At 34.7% G+C, this 21,936-nt stretch overlaps 3 protein-coding genes across 8 annotated transcripts; 2 read left to right on the top strand and 1 right to left on the bottom strand.

Moving 5' to 3' along the window:
• The first annotated feature begins 10,214 nt into the window (after positions 1–10,214).
• Positions 10,215–12,076, top strand: LOC108830278 (glucan endo-1,3-beta-glucosidase 11). Of its 2 annotated transcripts, none has more exons than XM_018603881.2 (3): positions 10,215–10,543; positions 10,672–11,678; positions 11,748–12,076. In XM_018603881.2, exons 1-3 carry the CDS (start codon positions 10,480–10,482, stop codon positions 11,808–11,810), a joined length of 1,134 nt encoding a protein of 377 aa, XP_018459383.1. In that variant the 5' UTR covers positions 10,215–10,479; the 3' UTR covers positions 11,811–12,076. The 2 variants fall into 2 exon arrangements, with proteins under 2 accessions (XP_018459383.1, XP_018459382.1); XM_018603880.2 differs by having other exon boundaries at positions 10,217–10,543; positions 10,666–11,678.
• A 79-nt stretch (positions 12,077–12,155) lies between these two features.
• LOC108830276 (uncharacterized) lies at positions 12,156–18,588 on the top strand. 4 transcript variants are annotated; one of them, XR_008940189.1, is made up of 20 exons: positions 12,156–13,258; positions 13,336–13,678; positions 13,758–13,845; positions 13,933–14,114; positions 14,259–14,395; positions 14,813–14,879; positions 14,964–15,123; positions 15,204–15,321; positions 15,408–15,486; positions 15,557–15,739; positions 15,853–16,013; positions 16,112–16,217; positions 16,289–16,493; positions 16,605–16,867; positions 16,943–17,064; positions 17,184–17,328; positions 17,438–17,530; positions 17,579–17,674; positions 17,946–17,999; positions 18,077–18,161. XR_008940189.1 is itself a non-coding variant. In XM_018603879.2 (20 exons), exons 1-20 carry the CDS (start codon positions 12,327–12,329, stop codon positions 18,309–18,311), a joined length of 3,747 nt encoding a protein of 1,248 aa, XP_018459381.1. In that variant the 5' UTR covers positions 12,156–12,326; the 3' UTR covers positions 18,312–18,588. The 4 variants fall into 4 exon arrangements, 1 of the variants encoding a protein (XP_018459381.1); XM_018603879.2 differs by having other exon boundaries at positions 17,601–17,674; positions 18,077–18,588; XR_008940190.1 differs by lacking the exons at positions 17,946–17,999; positions 18,077–18,161 and having other exon boundaries at positions 16,943–17,096; positions 17,601–17,646.
• A 380-nt stretch (positions 18,589–18,968) lies between these two features.
• Positions 18,969–21,539, bottom strand: LOC108830267 (hydroxymethylglutaryl-CoA lyase, mitochondrial). Of its 2 annotated transcripts, none has more exons than XM_056997025.1 (9): positions 21,373–21,539; positions 20,862–21,125; positions 20,587–20,776; positions 20,326–20,505; positions 20,124–20,204; positions 19,860–20,023; positions 19,642–19,778; positions 19,451–19,566; positions 18,969–19,357 (listed from the first exon to the last, which is right to left on the bottom strand). In XM_056997025.1, exons 2-9 carry the CDS (start codon positions 21,119–21,121, stop codon positions 19,106–19,108), a joined length of 1,380 nt encoding a protein of 459 aa, XP_056853005.1. In that variant the 5' UTR covers positions 21,122–21,125; positions 21,373–21,539; the 3' UTR covers positions 18,969–19,105. The 2 variants fall into 2 exon arrangements, with proteins under 2 accessions (XP_056853005.1, XP_018459371.1); XM_018603869.2 differs by having other exon boundaries at positions 20,862–21,036; positions 21,373–21,538.
• Between the last annotated feature and the right edge of the window lie 397 nt (positions 21,540–21,936).

Genomic DNA, 21,936 nt, shown 5'->3' with positions numbered 1-21,936 from the left:
TTCTCTACATATTTTCATCTTCACGTTAGTTGGAAGAGAACAGAAGATAAAATAGCCAAGCAAGTGTATATTATTCTAACAATCATGTCTTCAACGGTGTGCTTCCGCAGCATCCGGATGACAGATGCAACGGTGGCGACTTCAATTTTCCCAAACAACGACGGCCAGTAAAGTTTTTCCCGATATAGTGGCTTTCAGCTTCGTCTTCGTTGATTTCAGAGGAAATTTCCCGCATGGAAGTCCGGTGATGATTGCGAATTCTCTAAGTGAAAAACGAATTGGTTTACCGGCAAAACGGAACCAAGCTTCGTATTTTTTTTTGTCTTCATCTGCCTTGATAGTATATATTTAGCAAATCTTCCTGAAAAAACCGGTTTCTCAGCGATTTCCAGAATTTTCCCGAACGAAGACCGACGTATAATCTGAACTTCATCGTCCTCCAAGGCTTCGTAGATGCGGTTGATGGCTCCGGATGATAGATACGTGATAACACGCACACCAACTGGTTCTTCTCCAGCTGCAAACATCATCTCCGGGATAGATCCGACAAGATATTCTTCAGGTGAATCGGGCCGGTCGACTAGCCGGACAGAAACCATCTTCGCTCTGCACACAGCTATTTATGCTGTATTTTTTTTTACTTCTTTTTGTATCCGATGATAATCATCTTCTTCGAGTAAACATATATAATCAGATGAAAGAGAAAATGAGGTAGGTAGGTAAGGACAAGGACGAGGGAAATTTATGATTTATTTTCCCTATTTACCGACAAATGATAACTTCAGATGCGTGAAGTACAATTCCTTCACAATGAGAGTGACACTTCTGTGCTATTACTACTGACAGTAACAGTACCAACATAGTAGGGTTGGTCAGAAGTATAGGTTTGCACATGGAGCGAATAAAGCTACTTTTGGGTTTACGTGTATCGTCAACAGTATTCAAAATCAACTTTACCAAATACCTAAATAATCTTTCCATCATGTATATTGGATGCAATTACTCTATTAAATTTGTTAGAAGACTAACAAATAAATTTCAAATATTGATTTGGATATACATATAGAAATATGAATAAATTTTACAAGCTATTTAATATGTTAGCAGTTTTAACAAGAAATATTATCGGTTAACTTGGTCAAGTATCAGTTAAGTATGTAAGCTATCAGTTATTTTTTAATATTACCGGTTACCATGGTAAATGTATGTGTAACCTAGAATTATCAACCACAAAATGTATAAAAGAAAACGTGAACCTGTTAATTATTTGATATATAAAAATGTGAGATATTTTTGTGTTTATCTGGAGAAACACTTAGCCGATATTTTTCTATTTAACAAGATTCAACGAAAACATATTCAGTTACTCAAATTATTGATCGTTTCCACTTTTGCATATCCTTCAAAAATTTCAGAATTTTGGAGAGATGGTGGAAACATTTGATAGTGAATCAAAACTCAAGTTTGTCTCAATATTTATGTCATTCCCGATCTTTTTAAGATGGAGCGGTTGAGTGTTGCATAGGAGGAACAGATTTTTGTAATAGATCAGTTGATAATGATATGATCATGATGAAAGAACAAGGAGCATCAGAGCAGACAGTGTTGTTGTTTTCATCATCATATAGCTGAGGACATAACAATTGGAATTGCTAGATGAAAATCGAAGTAATTGGAATAAAACATATTGATATCATATGTGTTGTGTAACTGACTGAAATGTAATGTCTCTCAACAGAAACAACACATCAAAAATAAAAAAAAAAATGTTTTATTGATCCATTTCAGTGACATAAGAATAAATGACCATTTTTCAAAAAACTTAAAAACAGATGACCCATAGTGTGCTTGCACATCATTTCCTTTAATTGATGATTTCACATCGTTTCTTTAATTGTTAACAACATTATTATTGGTTTGAGATCTGAGAACATATACAGCATTTGATATGATTAAAATAAATTCTTTAATAATATATAAAATTCATTAAGTGTATTGTTTAAAATAAAAAATTAGCGAATTAGCTAAAAGTCTAAAAACTAATAAAAATATGACAAATAAGAAAACATAACTAAATTTTAATAAAACATATAAACTTTATATTATTAAAGTAAAATTCGTTTTAATATATATATGAGATTCATTAAGGGTATTTTTTTAAACAAATAATAAATCAATAAATTAGTGACTTGGCTAAAAAAAATAATAAATCAATAATTTAGCTAAAACAAAATAAAAACATGACAAATAAAACAAATTACCTAAAATATGGAGAACATGATACATATATAACATATAAATTTGATATGATTAAAATAAAATTCGTTTTTAATTATATATAAAAATTATTAAGTGTATTGTTTAAATTAATAAATTAATGAATCAGTTAGAAACTAATAATAAATCAATAATTTAGCTAAAAGTCTAAAACCTAATAAAAATATGACAAATCAGAAAAGTAACTAATTTTAATATAAAATAAAATTTATATTATTAAAATAAAATTCGTTTTAATATATATGAGATTCATTAAGGGTATTTTTTTAAACAAATAATAAACTAATAAATTAATAACTTAGCTAAAAGAAAATAATAAATCAATGATTTAGCTAGAACCTAAGTTAATAAATTAATGGTTTAGCTAAAACAAATAATAAATTAATAATTTAGGTAAAACCTAATAAAACATGAAAAATAAGCAAAATAAATTTGTTTCTAATATATATATACATATACATACATATATATATAATATTTATTAGAGGTATTTTTAAAAACTAATAAATTAGTGATTTAGCTAAAACAAATAATAAATTAGTAACTCAGGTAAAACCTAATAAAAACATGAAAATAAGCAAAATAAAATTTGTTTTTAATAAAATTCGTTTCTAATATATATATAAATATAAGATTTATTAAAGATATTGTTTAAAATTAATAAATTATTGATTTAGCTAAGAACAAATAATAAATCAATGATTTAGCTAAAACCTAATAAAAAGATGAAAAATAAGAAAAATCATCTAAAATCATAGAGAAACGACAAATCAGAAAAATCACTTCATAAATAATAGTATAAATTTGTTCAAGTGACTGACCACATTGATATTATCATAAATTTTTACGGTAACGGTTCAATATCTTAAGCTCAATATATTTATTTGTTATATTTTATAGTTTCAAATAAAAAAAAATTTTTCCGATATTATTTTATTAATAATTTAATTTAGCATAAACTTAAGATAAAATATATAATTTTTTTTATTTTAATAATATTTAAGATAGATATGTATATATTTCAAACTATAATTTTAAATAGATTTTTTAATCTATATCTTTTGGATAAAATATATAATTTTTATTTTAATTATATTAATAATATATAAGTGTATATTAAAATTATAATTTTAGATAGATTTTTCTATTTATATATTTTGGATAAAATAAAATTAACATGTATAAAATTAATAAAAATGAAATAAAATTGTATAACTAACAGAAAGTAAAACTAAACATTATTTCTAAAATTCATAGATATATTAAAATAAATTATTAATATTACGATTAAAAATATAATTTTTTAAATTATAAAAAAGATTTTGAAGATCTTTTTAGTAATAAATTGTATAATTATTTAAAATATATAAATATGTAATATTTCGAAATTTACTAATATAATTATATTTTTTATTATTATATTATTTATATCATATTTTAATAGATTTACTTTAATTATAGTGTATAATTTAATATTATATTCTAAAGAGTTTACCAAAAATATAAATAAACACTAAATGTCACATTAATTTGGTGAAAATAATTGTAGATAAGACATGTGTCAAAATCACTTTGCAAATAAAATTTAGGGGATTTAAAAATAATAAAAACTAATATTAAATGTTTAGTTACTTAATTGATAATTAAATCTAAGAAGAAATAAGTATAGTTTTTTGTTAAAATTTATAATTTTGTGAAATACTACATTATCTTTGGACTGACAATAATATTCTTATTTACAAACCTTACATATGTTTATGTGTTTAACTATCAAACACTAATTCAACAAACAAAAATATATAGAAGAAGAAACAAATACATGTTATATTTTGAAATAATTAATTTGATGAAAAACAAATAAATTTGTAGTATTATTATGTTTGAGAAATACATATACACACCTGAATATTTTTGATTATAATATGTACCATTTTTGAAGTAAAAACAAAATGTCTATGTTAATATAAATGAAAAATATCACTCGCGCGGTTGCACGGATCTAGATCTAGTGAAGATTAAACTTAGAATTTTACATGGAAAAAAACTTAGAAGTTTACTACTTTTTACAAATAGATAGTTTCCACCTCTATTATCCTTTTTCACAAATCTAGAAGGAAGTCTTAAAGAAAAATTAAGAGAAAATTAAAAGTCCTAAGCCTTAAGGTTCTCTCTCTCCTTGCCATGTCGAACAGCGGTAAGCAGTCGAGCCACCGGTTTTCCTCCTCCCAGACAAGCAGCCTCTTGGTTGTTATTCTTTGTTGCTTGCTCATTGTTCATTATTTCTCCTTTTTCATGTTCTATTAATCAGTCTCCGAACCTACTTTTAACTGGGGCGATTTGAATCCAATTTACTTTCATGATCAATAGCCCGGCCCATTACAGAGTGCAACCTGAAATAAAATAAACTAGAGGTTGAATCCGTGCGCCCGCACGGGTGTTTGCTTTTCTGATAGATATATAAATAGATCAAAATATGATAATTTAGTAGTTAGTCTTGTACTATTTTAGTTTATTTAATGTTGAATTCGTGTAATAAATTTATCTTACTGGATGTGTGTTGTGTTAATTTTGTGTGTTTTAAATCAGGATCAAACCAACGATTGGACTGGTTAACTGTGAACATGGCACATATTTAGACCAGTGGATAAACCGGATTTCTTTTTCATTTACTCAGGATATAAATATTCAGAGTAAAAATATCGATTTAATATTTAAATATAAAATATTGATATCATATTTAATTTTCATTTGGTTTATACTTTGATTAATAACTAAATTTAATTATGTTTATAAAATTAACCGAAGAAAATTACCAAAAAATTTAGATCCAAATATATTTTAATTCTTTAATTTAACTTAATTGAATTCGGTTGAACCTAATTGAACTCAGTCGAATCATATTTACCCATGGTCTAAAATAAACTGGTTTAGTTACAGGTTGGTTTTAATACATTAGTTATGTAACTATACATGTTTTATCGTCTGATTAAAATGTATTATTAATATACTGCTAACTTATAGATCAAACTTTAAAAATCACTAACAAATATTATATATATATATATATTATATATATATATATATTTTTTTTTTTTTTAAGCTGCTTTCAGCATTTACATTTTCGGATTTATATAAATATAGCAACAATTATATACACACAGATTGAACACTAATTACGGGGCACAATACATTATGAATATGGAATATCAGTACCCCCATGGTTTAGAGCCACAATTTATAATTACCTTCTGCAAAAAAGACTTATGTGGCATTCTTTTTTTTTATGTGGCATTCTTTGTTAACACTAACCCAGTCGTTTATACAAAATGATTCACTTTCCTGGAAATACTAAGCATCAACTTCAAGTTTACCGATAAGAATCTCAACATGTATCAAGCATCCATGTCGAGCAGTTTAATTATATAAAATTGGTTTCTCTAGAGGAAAAGTTTGGACTCTTATCATGAAACCATTTTAAATATAAGAATAAGAAACTGCCCAAAGAAAAATGACATATTTTCTAGAATTTTCCTTCTCATGGTAACAGCCCTAAGTAGCTAATAATACTTTCTTGCAGATTTCTCAATGAATAGGTTTTCAAAAGAACTAATGAAAATTACAGAATTAAAAAATCAGAAAAGTGAAAGTTTTAGTCGACATATTTTCCATCTCGAGCCTAATATATAGGAAACAAATATCTGTTTGTTCATTTAAGAAAAGATATTATAATATATCGAAAAAAGAAAAAAAAAGATACTCCTTATTATATTTGAAAGATTGATATCACTTCTGATACGGTAGTTGCCTAAAAATAGGCTTTGATATAAGGTGTCATTGATTTTAAAGATATTTTGTGAAATTAATTTAAATTGGATGTATCCAAAGTGTTATTCCTGATATAGCTGGAAAACAATCTCGGTTAAAGAAAATTGTGATCAATTACGCTATGTTTAAAAATTATAAGAATATTTTATCGGCTAATTAATTTTTAGAGTACATATTTTAAATTATAAACAAACCAACGGAGTTCCTGTTTCACTTGCTTTGACATATACAATTCTAAGTATAAAATGCATATTCATATTTTCAAAAACGAAAGTTGAGACATGAAATATAAAAAAGTCAGATACTTCAAATCCCGTATGATATTATTATACACAGTGACAAAACCAAACAAAAATTCACAATTGGATGTACTATATTTAATCACATATTCTATAGTTTAATTCGTATGGTATGAATTTAGTATATTACATGGAAACAGTGTTTTGGTAGTGATGACTTTAATATTTTTAACATAGATAATTAATTTATGCACACGGTTTTACATGAAATGATTACACTACATTATGGCAACTGCGAAAAATTAAATCGAGGATTATTTATGGTTAGAGAGATTTACGAATATATTGTTGGATATTCAATTAATTAGGGTTGTTATGTAAAGATGTTAAATGACAAAAAAATCAATGGCACAGACTTGTAATATTTAAGAAAAATTAAGGGTTAATTTTAATTTGTTTTTGAGTTTTAATAAGATAGATATTAGCTACCACAAAAATTTAGCCATGCACCTTGACCAAGCAAAGCAGCAACAGCCGCTGAACTATATACAACTTTATACAATTGTGATGCTCCTAAATATTTAACGTAATTTGGCGCCTAAAGCCTTAGCTTTTCCAGCTTTAGGTTACGGCCAGCAGCCGGCACTGATCATGTATACTGATTATGATTTGGTTAGTCTTGTTTTCTATTAAGTTTGTAGATCATAACTTACGTTAGGTTGTTAGACGCATTAATCATGATAAATAAGAAAGACCATACTTTAAAGGATTTAATAGACTGCCTTAATAGACAAAAAAAAACCCAAAAAATCTATAATATTATTTGAGAAATCAATTTATACTTGGTGTCCTCAAGTTCATTATCATGATTCTTAATTACAAAGATACTTTAATGAACTACAAATATTACATCTAATTACCATTATTAAAATTCATTTTCCTTTTTATTAATTAATTTCTGTTAATTAGAAATTAACTTTTTCAAACTAAAAATATAAGCAAAGGGAAACATTTTTAAAATTAAAAAACAAATTTAGAAATAATAATATAGAGGTTCTACTATATATATATATATATATTGTTTTCTCTTATTCCTCTGAAATATTTTGTATTGATAAGAGGAACATGGAGAGTTGAAGTTCGCCCTAGCCTCTAGTTTTCTCGCTGACCCTCAGTTCGAGGCGCCGCACCATATGATGTCCCTTGACGCCGGCGGCGACAGCTTAGGTCGCCGGCGTCACCACCATTACTCTTCTTCCCCGGCTCCCCTTGTCCTCTGCTACCTCGTGTTGATATCTGCTTCGAATCCGGTGAGTCCTCCAGTGACGATTGGTTGCTCGAAATCAAGCGTGTGTTTGAACGCCGCTGTTTCGTTCGCCGCTCGCTCTCCTTTCCACCATAACCTCTCCCGCTGTGCCACATCTCGAGTTCAAACCTTCGCCACCGCCTCTGCTCGCCGTCGTCAATGGAGATCTCATCTGATCTCTCGACTGAGACGGAGACAGAACCATATGAAACCGCTGCTCTCTGTGATGCTATCTTTGTGGTTGTTTGTGCTCTGCTCGGCGGATCCGGTCTCCTTTCCAGCCATGGCTGTTAACTGCTTCTCGGGTGAAAGCCCCAGTGAAATTTACTCAGGAGCCTTTCGTCAACCTGTATGGGCGAGGTTTGCGTTTGTTCCTCCCTGGAGGTGCTTGCTTACTTCATCCAATGACCTCTCTGCTTCTGTGAAACCGTCGGTTACTACTGCTTGCTTTTCTTGTTCAAGGTCTTTCCAATGTACATAACTAAAATCTCACTGGCTTTTACCATCATCTTCGGCTCTTTGTCCGATGAACTCTTTCCCTAAACTCTCACCGCAAATCCTTGCAGCTGTACGCAAGAGCGAAAGCTTACTCTCCTTGAGCTTCATAGACTTCATTGACCAGAGGTTCGACTTTGGTTTTGGCAAATTCTTATGGCTCCAGCACGGTAATGTTGGAAGTGAAAGTATATGCATGGATTCAATGTTTGCCTCTTCGGAATCTATTGAGAAGATCATCCTTATGTCTGTTGATGTGAAGGTAAAAAGATCAGTGTTGACCAATTTGTATCATTCATATCTTCATTCCATTGTCTTAGGCTCACATCATCCTTGCTTCATGAGGTTGTGTTTTACATTGTTAATTTCTGTTCGACCGGCCTGTGTTTGTGGGATTCAACACTTAACTTGGTGACACAAGTTGAAACATCCATAAATGATGGTGCTGCTGCACATGCAGCCATTTTTATGGTAAGAGACTGAGATCCAACTAATCGATACAACGATGTGGAGGGGTGAAATCTACGGATCTACGAAGGAACGCCAAAAGCGAAGGCAGCTCTTTGGGTCTCTACCGACGCTGGTGTGCGAAAGCATGGGAAGCGAACGAGGTTAGATACCCTGGTAGTCCATGCCGTAAATGATGAGTGTTCGCCCTTGGTCTATTCTGATATGGGGCTCAGCTAACGCGTTAAACACTCCGCCTGGGTAGTACGGTCCCCTAGGAGGTAATGACCAGAAGTAGCTCTATTCGAGGTCCCATCGTTCTCCCTCCGCCTCCAAGGCAGTAAGCCATCTCCTGGAATCAAATACCCGTCCACTCCATCTTCTCTTGGGAAGCCCCAACAACAAAATAAGCAACTGACGAGGAATGCCTTCAAGCTTTGAGTGGACCGGGTAGCGTTAATCAGAGTGAATGAAAGGTCAAGGGAACAAGCAACATATTGAACAACGTTAGCGAAAGCCGACTCAGAAGCACATATGTTTCTCCTTGGTGCAATCTTTGGAATTATTCCAAATGTCTCCAGTGGTAAATCACCACCAAAGTCAAACTCCAACAAGATCAAGTAACACATCAATATTATCATTATGTTGGAATCTATCAAAGCTTGAAGATTGTTGTCTTTTAGCTTTTTCCACTCCAAGAAAGGCTAGTCAAACTTCCTCATGCCAGGGCCATGAGAGAACCTTTTCCACAGTGACAACTTCCATTAAAGTCTCCCTTCATGATATGGACCCCTGTCTTGGCTGCATTGCCAGTGATCATTGTCGATTTCCTTGCCGCTTGATACCTTATGTGATGGTTTCTTTGGGACCGGAAGGTACAACGATACTCACCCATGTGAGGATCGAGGCTGTGGAGCACCCAACATCACGTTATACAGTGACTATTCCCATTGAAGAATTTGAAGGATAGTGTACTCTCTCTAGAGATTTCATCGTACGTGGCACCTTTCATCACTTTTCCAACTTGTTATCAAGTTTATCTAAGCTTGTGTATCTATCTCTTTATTGCCTTGTATTGATTTTTTTCATTAGGATCGCACATCGAATTTTTGATGTTGCTTTTATTTAAATTATGAATGAAATATGTTTTACAAAAAAAAGAACATGGAGAAAAAGTTTTTCTGTCTCGAGAAAATAGAACCTTATTTTGAATACGAAAAAATTACCTAGCTAACTAAAACAAAACAACTACAAGGAAACAAATCACTGAAGCCGAGAACCGAGAACCGGTAAAAAGGTTGAGTTCTCAGAAAGTTAGAGAGAAGAGAGAGAGGAAATTAGATGCTTGTTAACAAACATATAATAGGAAAACAAAAGCACTTAGAGGAAAAGTGATGCAATGAGGTCCATACACGTCTGATTTAGCTGTAATGCTGGTACGTCCAAAGAAACACACCGTCCAACCACATCACTACTTAACAACTACGAAATTTCCATCTTATTTTCCCTTTTCACATTATTATATTCACTTAAAAACTTTATTTAAAAGAGAGAGAGAAAAAAAAAAGTGAATTGCCAACTTATTCTTTTTTTTTTCCGCGTTGCAACTTATTCATATACTCTCGACAGCGACGGAGCGGAAACACCCAAAAAAACCGAGAAGCCAAAAATATCTAAGTCTCTTTTGCAATCATTCAAGTCAAGCAGTCGAATAAAATCACTTTGGGTTTCTCTTCTTCACTTTTTTTTTTAGGGTTTTGCTAACAAAGTGTTTGATCGGAAGAATCTAATGTCGCTGTCGAACCAGATTCTCTCTTTCGCTTCGGTTTGCTCTTTGTGACCTGAATCGAATCGTCATCACTTTTTCGAGTTTACTGAGAAATACATCAGATGAGAAGTTCTGGGTTACTTCTTCTCAACTTCCTCTTCTTCTTCTTCAGTCCGATTTTGACAGGTACAGAGTATATCTTCAATCCGATTTCAATTAAAAGATTGCGCTCATGCCTTTTTGTCTATATATTATGATTGTTAAGAAAAGTGTTGTTGATGGATTGTTAATCTGATTGTCTCTCAAAGCTAAAGGAGCATTCGTTGGAACGTATGGGATAAACTATGGAAGGATTGCTGATAACATCCCTTCCCCCGATAAAGTAGTCTTACTTCTAAAGCAAGCTAAAATCCGTAACGTGCGTATATACGATGCTGACCACACTGTCCTTCAAGCTTTCAGTGGCACTGGTCTAGACCTTGTCGTTGGACTCCCTAACGGTTTCTTGAAAGAGATGAGTTCTAACGCTGATCATGCACTCACTTGGGTCAAAGACAATGTCCAGTCTTTCTTACCTAACACTCGCATCCGTGGTATCGCCATAGGGAACGAAGTCCTCGGCGGCGGCGATTCCGAGCTCTCCGGAGCCTTGCTAGGCGCTGCAAAGAACGTATACAATGCTTTGAAGAAAATGAATCTTGAGGGAACGGTGCAGATCACCACGGCTCATTCGCAAGCCGTGTTTGCTGATTCGTACCCGCCTTCCTCTTGTGTTTTCAAGGAGAATGTTGTCCAGTACATGAAGCCTCTGCTTGACTTCTTTGATCAGATTGGCTCTCCCTTTTGTTTGAACGCTTACCCTTTCCTGGCCTACACTTATAATCCCACTCAGATCGATATCAACTATGCGCTTTTCAAGCCAACCGAAGGGATCTACGACGCGAAAACCAATCTGCGGTATGATAACATGCTTGATGCTCAGATTGATGCCGCTTACATGGCGCTGGAAGATGCTGGGTTCAAGGAGATGGAGGTCATGATTACTGAGACAGGGTGGGCTTCTAAAGGAGATTCAGATGAACCAGCTGCGACCCCTGAGAACGCGAGGACCTATAACTATAACCTCAGGAAGAGGCTTGCGAAGAAGAAAGGGACACCTCTTAGACCCAAAACTGTGCTCAAAGCATACATCTTTGCTTTGTTCAATGAAAATTCTAAACCGGGCAAAAGTTCTGAGACCCACTTTGGACTTTTTAAGCCTGATGGAACCATATCATATGATATTGGATTCAACAGCCTAAAGTCAGATTCATCCTCAAAGGTAATGAATACTCTGATTGTCATCTTATATTCTGATTGGAGCCACATCTTGATTAGTGTTTTGTTGCAGGCAGCTTCGTGCTATGTGGCATCATTACTCATCTCTATCTCTGTTTTCCTCCTGATGATATAACTGCTGAAATGGTATGAGATTTGTCGATTGGATCCTCGGGTTTTGTCATATCATTACTACTAGGAGTTGAGAGGCTAACGAATTGCTAAGAGCACAAAATTTATTGGGAATTCTCGTACAATCGTAGCCAAGAGATATCATATATTATATCAATCTTATTATGTATACATAAATTTGGCTCTCTGCTTAGATTAAAAGGATTATGAATAATTTTTGTTTCGTATAAGTATACTATCTAGAGAATAATAAAGTCTGATTTGATGCTATGCAGCCTAAATGCTACAAACATAACAAAATCATATTCATTTTTTTATATTATAGGTAGAAATTTAGTAAAGGAAAGAAAAAGCAGAGATCCTAACGGTTTGGGGGATTCTTTCTGTTATTAGAACATTAGATAGAGTCTTCAGCCTAAACAGATGCGCAACATCATTTACTCTCTCCCTCCAAAAACTCACAAAACATACAAATCCTACAATTCTCAAAGCTACAATATCATTTAATAAGAAAAAAAAAATGAGTTCGTCCTCTGATTCTATCCTTCCTGGACCACCTAGCCGAAGCAACTTATCAGCTGCCGACCTCAGCACCTCCGGCCTGCTGGCGTTTGCTTCTGGTCCTTGTGTCTCTCTTGTCGACTCACAGTCTCTGCAGCTCATTTCCACCGTCTCTCTCCCTTCCCCTCCTATGCCATCTGCAAATCCTACAGTTACCTCTCTTCGTTGGGCTCCTCTTCCACTCCGGCGTGATCCCTTCTCCTCTCATCTCCTCATCGCTGTGGGTGATCACCTCGGCCGCATCGCTCTTGTTGACTTTCTCGTCCCTTCTGTCCGCCTATGGCTTGAACAAGACTCTGACAATGCCGGCGGCGTGCAGGATCTCTGTTGGGTATTGGCTCTGCCTGAATCCCACATCATTGCTGCCATTTCCGGTCCATCTTCCCTCACACTTTACACGGATTCAGGACACGTGTTCTGGAGATACGACGCATCTCCTGAGTTCATATCCTGCATTCGTTGCGACCCCTTCGACTCCAGCCATTTCTGCGTTCTTGGTCTCAAAGGGTTTCTTCTTTCCGTTAAACTTGTTGGAATCACTGAGAACGATGTCACTTCCAAGGAGTTTCACATCCAAACGGATAGCACCGATCTACAGAAGCTAGAACGTGAAGTCCTTGTTAGTAGTAGCAGCAGCAGCAGTCACTCTTCAACAGCCCTTTTCCCTTTTTATTCTGCAAAATTCTCTTTCTCGCCGCACTGGAAACACATCATCTTCCTCACCTTTCCTAGAGAGCTCGTCGTGTTTGACTTACAATACGAAGCAACCCTCTACGTAGTTGCTTTGCCTCGTGAGTACGCCAAGTTTGTAGATGTTTTGCCTGACCCAAGCCAAGAGTTTTTGTACTGCCTTCACTTTGATGGCAGGCTCAGCATTTGGCGACGACAAGAGTGAGAGCCAACTCTCATCTTTGTTTGATCTTTTCTCAATCTAGTCTATTTTTTTTTTTTACTTCTCCCTTTTGCAGAGGGGAACAGGTCCACGTCTTGTGTGGAATCGAAGAGTTGATCCCGGTGATTGGTAATTCTGTACCATTACCCTCTCTTCTGTCTCTTCTAATCTCCCAGTTCGACTCAACACTCCAAAACATCAGGAAGATCCATTCAGATCCTGTTATGGATGGTTCCAAGGTCGATGATTCTTTTTATTTCAGTGATAATGATGCTTTTCTTGGGTTCAAGACACATTTTATATCTATATCTGATGATGGTAAAATATGGAGTTGGATTCTAAGTGTCAAAAGAGATACAGATTCTAACCTTCAGAGTAATGACAAGCGACTAAATAGCTCAACTGATACATCTTTTGAGGTATATGGCTAAATCAGAAAACATCTCTACTTTTTATATTTCGCTTTTTTTCTAATTTACAGAAAACTCTTTGATGCAGATCTCTTTAGTTGGACAACTGCAGCTCCTCTCGTCAACAGTGACTATTCTTGCTGTACCAACCCCTTCAATGACAGCAACATTGGCTCGTTAGTTGCATCTGAATTTTTGTATATGTTAAGATAAAATTGAAAATCATCAAAAAGTTGATGGATTGTAATGTAATGGTTATGAAGGTGGAGGGAACTCTCCTGCTGTAGTAGTACCTCTCGTAGCTTTGGGAACTGAAGCTGGCACAATTGATGTTGTTGACGTGTCTGCCAACGCAGTAGCAGCAAGTTTCTCTGCACACACCAGCCGTATCAGGGGTTTAAATTGGCTAGGAAATTCGAGACTCGTTTCATTCTCTTGTAGTCGGGTAAAAGAAAATATTTATTCATTTATTTTTTGCTTTAATAAGAAAACATTTACTCCATAATGTAACACTATGTTTTTTTTTTGTAACACTATGTTCTTTGTTCGATTTTTTGAACAACGATAATGCTTGTTGTTGCAATGGCAGGTGAGTACACGAACAGGTGGATTTATTAATAGGCTTGCCATCACATGTCTTAGGAGTGGCGTTAGTAAAGGCTTTCGAGTTTTGCAAAAACCAGAGCGAGCTCCCATAAGAGCTCTAAAGGCTTCATCTTCTGGGAGGTTTGGTCTTTCTTTTTTTTTTCTTCTTTTCTTTAAGAAACGAAATAGCGCCGAATTTTGAACAAAAAAAAAAGGTCGCCGAATAAAACAAACCACCCCAAGGTCTGAACATGGACCTGAGAACATGATTATTGGGATTCTTAAAAAGAGGTTCTTAACCAAATATAAGAAATCATCTTTTAATTTTTAACTAAAAAATCAAAAATAGGTTCTTAAATAACTGGTTCTTCAATATATTATTTAAAAAACATTTCTTAGTTTTTTTAGTTAAAACTTAAAAAACGGTTTTTTATATTCCGATAAAAATTACATCCTAAAAATCCCCCAAAACCATTTAATTTAAATGAATGGTGTTACAGAAAAAAAACCACCCCTAGGATTTTAAATACCCTAAAAATAAACGTTTATTCTTACTAGGTATCTTCTTATTTTGTTCCGTGGTGATCCTGTAGAAGTGTGGGCAATGACTAAAAGTCCACTGATGGTAAGTTAGTTTCTTACATGTTAAAAAATATTTAAGATGAAATAGATTTCTAATTACACTACTTTGACTTGTACTTTGATGTAGGTTAGATCACTAACTCTTCCATTCACCGTTTTGGAATGGACGCTCCCAACTATTCCAAATTCAGCTGAAAAGAGCCTCTCAAAACAGCCTTCGATCTCTTCTAACCAAGAAACAAATGCCACATCAACTGTCACTGGAACTCCAAAAGCATCAGATTTTAGTGAGCTAGTTTTCTATAATAATTTTTCCTTTTCATATTTACATTGAAACTTATTATAAAAAGAATGGCTTTTCCAACAGAAGTTGGCACTGCTGATGGACAACTCCAAGATGATACTTCTGAAAGTTTTGCATTCGCACTAGTAAACGGTGCACTTGGCGTTTTTGAAGTTTGTGGACGAAGGATTCGAGATTTCAGGTTGCTTTTGGGAAAAATATTCTCAAGAGTTTTCCTTCATCGTGTTCTGACATGTGTATATTCATCTCTTTTTTTCTTTCTTTTAGACCGAAATGGGCAGAAGCTTCTAATTTCAATACTTTTGATGGGTTAATTACTGCTATGGCATATCGCGTGCCTCATGTTGTATGTATTCTTTCCTCTTCATGTTATCTCTAATGAACTTTAAGAAACATCTTAGACAATCATTTAACAGGTCACAGGTGACAAGTTAGGAAACATACGGTGGTGGAATGTAACATCTGGTAATTCTTCGTCGTTTAACACATGCAAAGAAGGAATAAAGAAGATCAAATTTTCACCCATATATCCTGACAGTATTAGCAGAGGACGGATCTTTGTGGTATTTTTTGACAACACCATCTCCTTCTACGATATTGTAAGAAACCTCTTTGACATTGTTATAGGAAGATACTGTTTTTTTCCTTGATAAACTTGTAATGTTCATAAACATCCTTCTGTAGGGAGTGATACTCTTATAATTTATTGTAGGATACGCCGGATCCATTAGCCATTTCCGTTATAAGGCCTCAAATACCTGGCACCCTTATACTTGAACTTGATTGGTTGGCCCTGGGAACTAGCCGAGTTAACTCCCTTGTATTGTGTGTTGTTGGAACTGATAGTAGCTTCCGCCTGGTCGAGGTCCGTGTGTAAGTGATTCATGTAACATCTTACAAATGATATTTGAGATAAGACAAATCCTATGCATGGTCATTGATGTTCCTTAACTGATCTCCTGTTCCTGTAGAAATGAAAAAACGGCAACCCAAATATCCCACTCAAAACCTCCCAAGGAAAAATATCGTCCAGTGCCTTTATGCACTCCTATGCTACTTCCTGTATCGCATGCCTTGGTAAAGTGTATTAATATTTTGATTTCAAGCGGATCATAATATACTTTATCTTATAGTGTATACATTTGTAGGCATTGCGGATGATCTTGCAACTAGGTGTAAATCCATCTTGGTTCAACACATCTAGTCAATGTATTGGAAAACGATCACATTCTATTCCAGAAAGAACTTCGTCTTCTAAAGATCTTAGGAGTTCCATGATTGATTTCCCACCAATCGGTGACCCTGCCGTGATAGAAATATTGCTTAAAGTACTAGAACCATATCGTTTGGAAGGTTAAATTCGTCTTATTTCCTTTTCCATCATATCTTGCATAATTTTTATACGATGATTTTTTTTTACATTTTATTTCTGTAAGAAAATATTTAAAATGCTGATGGCTACAGGCTGCCTACTAGATGATGAGAAAGTAAGATTGTACTCCAGTCTAGTAAATAAAGGTTATGCTGCAAGATTTGCATTCACGGCTGCAATTTTTGGAGAAACTTCGGAGGCATTTTTCTGGTTAAAACTGCCTTGTGCTATGAACTATGAAGTCAACAATATTACAAGCAAGGTTTCCACGAAGCATTTTGAAGAGGCAACTATGCTAAATAAAACAACATCAAAGGGATCATCAGCTTCAGGATTCGAGAAAATTGGTTCTCTGGTTAGTCATCATCTAGTGGCATAAACTACAAATAAATACAGTTTGCTAATGTTTTTGCATGGGGTTGGTGAACAGGGTGAAGGTCAGCTAAAATTAATGGCTTTTGAACAAAACGAATTATGGTTATGCGCTAATGAACGAATCCCGTGGCACGAGAATCTAGGAGGGGAAGAGGCCATTCAGAATCGAGTACACGAGTTAGTTATCTTCAACCGTTCGGAACTAAAATGTTATTTAAAAAATCGATTTGAGCCTAACATACATTCTTTTTTTTTTTTGCTAAAAGGTAAATTAACATACTTTCTTTGATGATCAGACTTGTATCAGTTGGGAACTTGGAAGGTGCAGTCAGTTTGTTACTCTCCACTTCTCCAGATAGCACTTATTTCTATCCCAATGCACTGCGTGCTGTTGCTTTATCTACTAGCGTGTCCAAATCCCTCGTTGAGCTAGCGGTGAAGGTATTAAGACTGTTTTATTTTATTTTTTTGTAACTTGTGTTTTATTTTTTTTTGTGAATCATCATATAACATGCATTACTTTTTTTCTTGACATGGTTTCCGAATAAAGGTAGTTGCAGCCAACATGGTAAGACCAGACAGATCACTTTCTGGAACTCATCTTCTCTGCTCAGTTGGAAGATACCAAGAAGCATGCTCCCAGGTTAGGTCTATTGTTTTCAATGTTAACAGGTTTTGATCCCAAGTTTAGCTATATGTTTTCCTCAATGCAGTTACAAGACGCTGGTTGCTGGACGGATTCTGCTACATTGGCAGCTACGCATTTAAATGGATCTGACTATGCAAGGTGTCCCCTAATTTATTTCTTATATATATATCGATTAAATTTAAGAATCAGAAAAACATGATATGATCTAGAACTTTCTTTATCAAAATGAAAGGAGAAAAAACGCCACAAGAACAAATTTCCCAAAGAGAACTATCTGAATGCCCGCTCAAACTATATCTACATATATAAATCTACATATATAATATACTAAGGAAATTAACTAATTGATGTTTTTTTGTTTTTTTTTGGTCAAAGAACTAATTGATGTTTTTACTTATTTTAATTATAGAGTATTGCAGAGGTGGGCAACACACGTCATGCAAACTGAACATGACCTTTGGAGGTATGTAATGCTAACTCATTTTGATAACATGCACACCCTATGAAATAGGAAACTTAACCTGGATTTCGAAAGTGTAGGGGTGTGATGCTATATATAGCGATAGGAGCATTTGAACAAGCGCTAGCAGCATTTCGCAAAGCTGAGCAGCCTGAGACAGCTGCTATTCTCATTTTAGCCTGCCAGGAAACTCTAGCAAACAGTTGGAGCATTGATGATGACAATGAAGACGTGATAGCAGTTACTAAATGCTATGAGCTCTATCAGGAGAAGCTGGTGCATATTTGCATGGATTCACCACCTTTCCTTCACTAAGGTTGTATGTATACTATTATGTAAGAATCAGACCTTCAACGTCCCAATTTTTATTATAGTGTCTTTCATCCTCAAGTATAGACAAGACTATAACATGCAAAGTTCGTAGTTGAGGTATTTATAGTTTACAGTTCAAACCATTGTAGATGGTTTATTATATGTTAAGTATGAAGATAATATCTCTGAGAAGTATAGCTACTTAGCTGATTAGCTCATACGCTAAAGTACAATGCTTTATCTTCGATAACTCGAAAATGAATCAGTACATTTCTATTTATATCTCCTAAAGGACAACGTCCTTTCCCTCTTCTTTATTCTGTAACAACTGCCACGTCATCTTCATCTCTTTGATTCGTCCTTTCTAACTCTTCTCATCTTGACTTATTCAAGCTTGAGGGTAAGCTGAATTTTGTTGGAAGAGTATTGGATGAATATTACAATTTCCACTATTGTTGTAAGTGATAAATCCGTTTACCTTCATAATCGGTTTATACTTTCAAATCATTCGTATTATTCATATTCAAAGAGTGTTTTTACAAAGTATCAGATATCTTAAATCTACTCACCACTAGTTTTTCTTTCTTTCTGATGCGAGTTATGATCAGTGACTACCGATTTAGAATTGTTACGTTTCTTTAATTGGCGCAGAAGCACGTATGATGTTCAATGTGATTCATACTTGTAATAATGGTTCTTTAATATATCATCTTTACATAGAAGTTGTATTCATTTTCTCCTTGGTTCTTTTAATCATAAGAGTTTACATATGTGAATAGCCTCTTTTATATGTATACTCAAATCTTCGAGGCATCAGCTGTGACCCGACGGTTGAGGGCAACGGCAGCCTTGGAACCGTTTGGACGGCCAAGATGCTTGCTGATGAAATCTCCAGCAGCTATAAGCTTTCCCAAATCAACATTGGTTTGAACGCCTAAACCGTTCAACATGTAAACCACATCTTCTGTAGCTACGTTTCCTGAAGCTCCTTTTGCATATGGGCAGCCGCCTAATCCAGCGACTGAAGAGTCTACTATGTTTATTCCCATCTGTTTTTTTTTTATATATATATCACAAACACATGTCAGTCTCAAACCCATAAAAAAGAAAATGAAATCTTATTCTCAATTTGCTTGACTTACTTGGAGAGACACCAATATGTTTGCAAGAGCTTGCCCATAGGTATCGTGGAAATGAACAGCCAGCTTTTCTGGTGGCACAACTGCCATCACAGCTTCAAGCATCGGAACCACAGTACCTGATTCATATATGACAACAGAAAAAAATTTCTTACTCGATTCAAAACAGAGAAAATTGATTAATTAAAGGTTACCGGGAGTGCCGATTCCTATTGTATCACCAAGAGAAATCTCAAAGCAGCCCATGTCATAGAGCTCTTTTACAACATGCGCCACTTTTGAGGGTGGAACCGCCTCCTCTACTGGACACCCGACAACGCACGATACATACCTTACAAACATTGGGCAAAATAAAGTAGGAAAAACTTGATAATATAATATAATAATATTAAAAGGAGCAGAAGAAACGTACCCACGGACAGGAATGGAATGCTCCTTTGCAGCAGTGACAACAGCACGATATCTCAAGAGACTCTCTTCAATGGTACAGTTGATATTTGACAAGGAGAATGACTCAGAAGCCGATGCAAAGATTGCAACTTCCTTAGCACCTGCAGATACAGCCGCTTCAAAGCCCTATAAACAAAGAAGCAAGCACATTCTTTCTATGTTGGTGTTCGAAGAAAATAAGAAACAATGAATTCTTTTTGGAGAGGAAAAATAAAATGGTACACACTTTTAGATTCGGAGTCAGAACCGGCAATCGAGCCCCATCTAGAGCATTTACTCTGTCCATTACATCCTTTGCATCTGCAAGCTACAAGTCGAAATAAAATGGTTTCTAACATCTAACTTTGTTTTGCCAAACAGAAGCGAAGCAATTTAAATTTTACTTTGCACCAAGAACTACTGTATAGATTGAAACATGAGCATATTACCTGAGGAACCCATTTAGGTGATACAAAGCTTGTAGCCTCGACAACGGGCAATCCAGCAGAAACTAATCTCTGAATAAGTTCCACCTTTACAGACGTGGGTACAATATTTTTCTCGTTCTGCAGACCATCCCTTGGACCAACTTCAACAATCTTCACAAACTTCGGTACCCCTCTAACGAGCTGAAAATATTACAAGATACTGGAATCATAATAATAATAATCTTATGAGATGCCATTTTTATAGCATAAAGAAAATTTTACTTTATTAATTGAATGTGAGATGCCTCCATTCTCATTGTTAAAGGTGTGATAGTTGTTATGCTCCTGAAAACTTTTGGAGGAGTTCCTTGCTGAGAAAGAAGTACTCCGAAGCAGAATTTCTCCTTCAGACACTTTCCGAGTATGCCTTTTCCACGGAAACGACTCTTTACCAAAGCTCTCATCATCATCACTGTGAAATGGAAGAAGATGCCTGAGACCAGACTCAAAACAAAAATGAAAGTAAAAGAAAAAAAGAAAGAAAGAGGTAAACTGACTTGCAAGAGTTAGAGGTGGTGCAATCTCTTCCCTGGATCCAACGGTGTCCCATGCCGACATCATCCCTGGGGCGACAAGCACCGGATGAAAACCTCTGGATCCTGTCGATGGTGTTCATACTTGGCAACTTGTCAAAAGCTAGTGGCTCCTCCAAACTCGACATTATGATGGTGACTGGAATATTATAAGCATTATGAGTGTTGTTTGTTAAAGAAGTCTTGCAGCACCATAAACAATGGGCTCTTCTCACCCCATTCATTCCGCTGCATTTTCAGCATTAGATTTTTTGGGTTTTTTTTTTCTTTTTCTGGAGAAAAATGGTCAGATCCTTTTCTCAAAATATGTTCCAATAAAATAACAACAATTTTTTTACTCTTTATACACATTGGTGATCGATGAAAAATTCTCTCTACTTGGCCGAAATTCATAAATTCAAGACAATTTTAACAACCTAACAATGATTAATCATGTGATTCAATTATAATCGGGAGGAGAGAGGCAGAGATTTACCGGAGAAAAGGGTGATTGATTCCTCCCAAGGGATTCGATTTGACGTGAAGAAGATGAAAGTAGAAATGAAATTAGGGAGGAGCGTTCGATTTTTTGGGAGAAGGACGCGGCAACTTTATCTCCTCTAATTCTGGTTGGGAAGGTCCCTCTACCTTAACATTAATTTTAGACCTCAATTAATAAACTGCTTTTTTTTTCCTTTCTTTCCCACTCTTCTTTACTGATTGGTCTACAAATTTTAAATAGAGTTTGTCTAGTTTTTCATTTTTATAAATGATATGGTGGAGGCTTGTTTGAAAATTGACTTGGGAACAAAACTCTAAACAAGTGGAGTATGGTGCACCAGGGTCAGATGGCATAATCGCTTTATTTTATCAACAGTCTTAGTCAGTAATTAAACATGATGTGGTTAATATGATTAATGACTACCTAAGATCAGGGAGTTTTGATGATAGATTTAATTTGACAAATATTTGTTTTATCCCTAAGACTATTCGGCCAAGTCAAATGACGGAATTGCAGGCTACTAGTTTATGCAATGTTGGTTACAAAATTATCTCAAAG

This window comes from Raphanus sativus, unplaced genomic scaffold, assembly GCF_000801105.2.
Source record: "Raphanus sativus cultivar WK10039 unplaced genomic scaffold, ASM80110v3 Scaffold0468, whole genome shotgun sequence".
NCBI classification, from domain to species: Eukaryota; Viridiplantae; Streptophyta; class Magnoliopsida; order Brassicales; family Brassicaceae; genus Raphanus; species Raphanus sativus.
This window is presented reverse-complemented; position numbering and strand designations above follow the sequence as displayed.